We start from the raw sequence: 5,038 nt of genomic DNA, 5'->3' as shown, positions 1-5,038 counted from the left end.
CCGTTGTATGGCTCCAGCAACTCAGCAAAACATTGCATCGTCTGAAACAGCAACCATGTCCCGTCTGCATACTCGCTATCTGTCCATTCGCCGCCGCCAGAGAGACGAACAACGGCAATCACGCAGATTGCATCAATTATGCGACAGCCCGGTATGCATTGACAGTAGCCCGGTACAATATTCAGATGCAAAACAGCAGCGACACGAGGGACAACGGCTGAGGAACTTTTGGGAGAAGCTGGGGACGAGCACCACAGCTGAGCTGTGCGGCTGAACGCCTCACACATCCACTGATCGACGAGTGCAACGTGAACGTGTGGTTCGCGGAGTTCTGCCGGTACAGGTCCGTGTTGCCAGGGATTCACTGATACGCAACCAGACGTAGCCCTGCTGGGTGTTATTGCTGTTTCTTGCCATCAGTGCCACCTCACGGTCTGCCTCCTTACAAACATTCTCGAGAACTCCCGGGTGACCCGATGTTCCACGACTGCAGCGTGCGGGAGGGCGCGTCCTAGCTCGTGTCGGCGTCAGCGTGCCCGCCTGCCGAGCTTGTCGCCGTCACAGAAGCCGACACTGGAGCGGGTAGCAGTTGTGCCGCTGGCGGCCGAAGCGCGCCGCCTCGGTGACATCCGACAGCGACAGCTGCGGCTGGAACGCCTCGGCTAACAGGAAGCTGGACGCCGAACTAGAACGAGAACAATGCAGCATACAGGTCTCCCCGAGCCCTCCGAACAGTTGTCCCCGCAGCAGGGAAACACGAAGGTGTACTGTTCAGTCAGACTCGCTATGAACGGCACGGTGTTTGCTCGGGGGTAATGACGGCGGACGTGTTCGTCTGAGCTACGCCGTGATTATTTGTCGACAATCAGAGATGCGGCACGATTGATAGGTACCGCTGAAGATCGGCTCCATTTAGTGTCTAGGATTGGTATCAGTTCGCTGTGATTCCCCATGCCTGGATGTCAGCGTTTGAAGCCGACTGGAGAGAGCATTGAAAAATATTCATTCTTACCAGGGGTCTCCACAAAGCACGAAAGCAAAAGTCGAAAAAATCAAAGTCGAAAACATACCGAAATACAATTTCGGACGCACTCCGCGTAAACTAGAATTCGAAGTCTGCCATCTACGAGCATGAACAAACACACCACACACGGAACTTTTCCAATGGAACGGACCAGCAGTGAGGTGATATGAGGCCTTCACACACAGCCCTACCTTAGGAAAGTGGTCACCAGATAGGTGAGGCCCGAGTGGTGGTCGCTCATCCGATGCGTTTCACAGACGAGCCTGGTGATGCACGTCGGGTGGTGCCGCGCGATGGCCTTGCTCCACCTCCAGATCGCCTCCAGCCGCGAGGACATCACCTCGTCTAGCCAGCTCCAGCCCGACATCTTGCCCATCACCATGTTGTTGTTCATATTCCTAAAGATCATTTCGTGTTATTATGAAACCCTGAGGCGGAAAAATCACAACCAGTCTCCACCTCAGTCGAATCCTATTATGCTGACTATTATGCTGACAGGAAGTTAACGTTTACAATCAAACGATGGCGTGCATGGTTGGCCTCAGCTGTACAGTACACTTTGAGACATACCAAAGCGACACATATTTGAGGAACAGTCACGGTAGAAGACGGTTGGGCTGACACCGGCTCTTTCCGTGTAGTATTAAACTCACATGCTATTTACGTCGACACTGTTGAGGTTGTTGTCATTGTTGTTGTTGTTGTTATCATTGTTATTGTTGTTATTATTGTTGTTGTTGATCATTGAGACGATATTGATGACGGTGTCCAGCAGTGCCATGATGAAGCCGAGGAAGGCCAGGTTGCTGTTGGCATCCCGGCCCTGCCGCGGCGGCGGCCGCCGGCTGTCGACCAGGCTCGGATCGAAGCTCAGTCCGGAACGGGACGGCGGGAACGGCTCAGCGCCCGCCAGCAGACCCAGCGCCAGCACCGCCGCCGCCAGCCGGTAGAGCCGCATCGCGCCAGGTGACGGTCGTGGCCCACGTCACGCCACGACCAGCCGCTCGCCGAGCGCTGAAACCGACGGCCGATCTCAATCACGCGGGCTCAATCAAAGCCCGGGCTCCGGCTCGACACGGGCAGACCGTACTTCAGGACGGCCGAAATAGGCTCGTGCGGTCGGGAGGCCGCTAGCGCCCGCGGAAAGGTCACCGATCCAGTGGTCGCGAGTAATTCTGTCCACTTTGTGGGCTAAGTCGGGGATCGGTCGGTACAATCTCCGGGGACGGCATCAGCTTCCTCGGTCATCAAGGTGCGTTCACAGAGACGGACTTACGTTCTGGGACGACATTCTCGCTAGCAAATGTCTGCTACAGTTATTTGGCAGCATGGCATTGCATGTACTCTGGTCAAAAGCCGCCTGCACTTGTTGAAACCTATGCAGGTATGGACGTAGGTAAACCCGGTAACCGGACTCGAGAAATCAGGGGTACTGGAAGTCCTCCCATATTATGGAGGGCAGGCGTTAAATATTCTTAATTTTTCTGTCAACGCCCATAGAAAATGTGTCAAATTTCCAAGACCTGAAGAGCTCAGTTTCTCTGCCCTCCCTCCTCCTCCCCACTGCCTCACTGGTTCCCGCGACACTGCATAGAACACGCGGTATTAGGCACTGTTACGTCGGGCAGAAGATTGTTGTTTCAACGGCCGTTCACATCCCGACTGCCGAGTCAGAAATCGAGCCTCGCAGCATCATACTCGCACTGTGGCGGCATAAGCCACACAAAATAAAATTTCCACATCACTTAACACACGCCTGGGTGGCCGGCTGGATACCCTTCAATCAGGTGGGGGAGATGGGGGGGGGGGGGGGCAACTCGAGAACGAAGTAAGCTGGAGATACCAAATTCATAGGGTGTTTTAACCTGCACGTTAACTCACTTAGGTCAAAGTTTGAAGTTCCTGGGCTATGAACTTCCTGTCAAATAATGTCAAACAAGGTCAAATTCCAGGTTGGTATCTACTGCCACCAGGACCTAGATAACCGTTTCTAAGCAAAAGTTTACATGCTCACTTAGGGTCAGTGACCCTGTTTGACCTTTTGAAGGTCATGGTGACCAAAATCATACAAGACTGCTCTGAGTTTTGCATTGGAATAAGCGACAAAGATTACGCTAGACGGTATGTCTCTAAAAACAAAATGTTGATCTGGGTCATTTTAGGTCAATGGCCTATTCTGCCCTCTAAGAAATCCATGGAAGATGTAGAATGCGGTTCCTGTTATCAATAAATTCGAAATGAACACCAGAAACCATCCCCTACAGTAAGCCCCAGGGTAATAAAACAGGTTGGTTTTGACCTTAGCCTGACCTTCATACCTGACCTTAGGTCAATGTTATTTGCTCATTCAACTGTTGTGTTGCCTAAGAAAGCATCTCAGAGATGTATGGCTTCGTATAATACCCCGCTGTTGCATCATATGGAACGATTCCCTAGAAGTTGACTTGCTGAAACCATGGCCTAAATTTGACCTGCCATAGGTCAGCGACCTTATAAGGTAGATCTAAACTTTTAAAGCAAACGATCCGCTATTCAATTGTCTACAGCTATGATAAATGTGGCGCGGCCACGCCGCGCCATTCGGAAACCATTCTGGGGGGGGGGGGGTTGGAAGCCTTCTGGGGTGGGGAGGGGGGGGCAGTTTGACCCCCACCTGAGCGCGTGTTAATGTCCGCGCCTGCTGTCGTATGGGGCAATCCTGTGGTGACGTACGGATCCTACATGCCTTTTGAGGTTTATCACTTCATCGCTCACATCTCACCACAAAATTCATCAGCAGTCGGTATATGTCTCCTTCTGAGGACATTTGTTGCAACGATACACATCAGTTTTTGACCATGATAAACTGCTAAAAACAGCGCGTCTGGCATTTCCTTGTCTTTGGGACATAAGAAATTGTGATGCGCCTGGTTGTATCTGTGAGCCGATGTGAGCACCAACCCACGAACAGCGGGGCTGAATCGCTCCGCCTGAGTCATGCCAGGACCAGTCTTAAATGATCGTGGGTGGTACTCGTTCAGTGACTGCTCCACTCTTCGATGGGTTACAATCGCGGGAAAACTTCCTTTGCTTTAGACCTCTGAAACCGAAACCGTCGCCTTTTTAATCGGTACTTTAATGTAAAGTTTTAGGCTGTCATCTCCCTTACACATACCTGAGTGAGCTGTCAGTGAGCAGCTCGCGTTATCCTGTCGTGTCCGCAGCAAGTCAGCGTTAAAATAGCACTGTCAGTGGAGAGTGAGATGTTTTTGCCACTCCTTCGCAATGTGGGAAGTATCACTACGAAACAAACAAACAAGAATTCGAGGCCTTACAACACTCAGCACCCACACATATTCTCTTGAGGCATTTCGGTCATGGGGTCAGCTGCTTTCCATTCCCTTCAACCGCCCCTAACGAGTTCATCTTCTCACTGCTAAGCTGTGACATGCAATTTAAAATATAATTGTTTGCGGTTGCCCCAGTGTCGCCCTGCTCCTTCTTTAAGTATAAAATGCAACTGAACGTAAAACATTGAGGAGCACTGTGTTCGTGTTCCCCGGCCATTACGCCTGTGCTGGCATATAGTTCCGTCGGACGGCTGCCTGCATATCTATGGCGGTCATCTGAGTCTGCAGGGAGGAAGATCATGATCCTTCATCGCGAACTCGAATACGATTGTGATATGGCATGAAATGGGATGTGAAGTGGGCACAGGCCAAATTTGCTTGCCCCTGTCTTAGGTGGCAAGAACTCCGACGCGAAGAATGAACACGGGTCCTGACATCGCCGTTTGAACCTGTACAGCCCGATGCAGTACACCGCGCCGCTGCGGTGTACCGCAGCAGCTTGTGCTGCACATAACCAACGACGTTGCTATGTGAATTTGTCACCGTGGTTGAAGGTAGACCCTCCCATTCTAAATTCCCTCGGTTCTTTTGTTATCCATTGTTCGGCTCGTTGCCGTGCTGGCATGATATAGAACACGCGGATTTCGGGATTATACTATTCATATAGTGGTTTGGTGCCAACTGC

General features: G+C 51.6%; 1 protein-coding gene across 1 annotated transcript; it reads right to left on the bottom strand.

Moving 5' to 3' along the window:
- Window positions 1-558: 558 nt before the first annotated feature.
- Window positions 559-2,315, bottom strand: LOC119092471 (serine/threonine-protein kinase pakG-like). The gene is made up of 4 exons (XM_037215433.1): window positions 2,301-2,315; window positions 1,678-1,922; window positions 1,216-1,422; window positions 559-685 (listed from the first exon to the last, which is right to left on the bottom strand). Exons 1-4 carry the CDS (start codon window positions 2,313-2,315, stop codon window positions 559-561), a joined length of 594 nt encoding a protein of 197 aa, XP_037071328.1.
- Window positions 2,316-5,038: the final 2,723 nt, after the last annotated feature.

This window comes from Pollicipes pollicipes, unplaced genomic scaffold, assembly GCF_011947565.3.
Source record: "Pollicipes pollicipes isolate AB1234 unplaced genomic scaffold, Ppol_2.1 Scaffold_3447;HRSCAF=4054_pilon_pilon_pilon, whole genome shotgun sequence".
Taxonomy (NCBI): Eukaryota; Metazoa; Arthropoda; class Thecostraca; order Pollicipedomorpha; family Pollicipedidae; genus Pollicipes; species Pollicipes pollicipes.
The sequence above is the reverse complement of the archived record's forward strand: the minus strand, read 5'-3'. Positions and strand labels throughout refer to the sequence as shown.

Bases quoted from the DNA above. Each gene is read 5' to 3' on its own strand.
- LOC119092471 (XM_037215433.1), bottom strand. The intron at 1,423-1,677 runs GTGAGTTTAATA...AATGATCTTTAG, and splicing joins AGTGTCGACGTAAATAGCAT to GAATATGAACAACAACATGG. The intron at 686-1,215 runs GTAGGGCTGTGT...TTCTCGTTCTAG, and splicing joins CTGGTGACCACTTTCCTAAG to TTCGGCGTCCAGCTTCCTGT.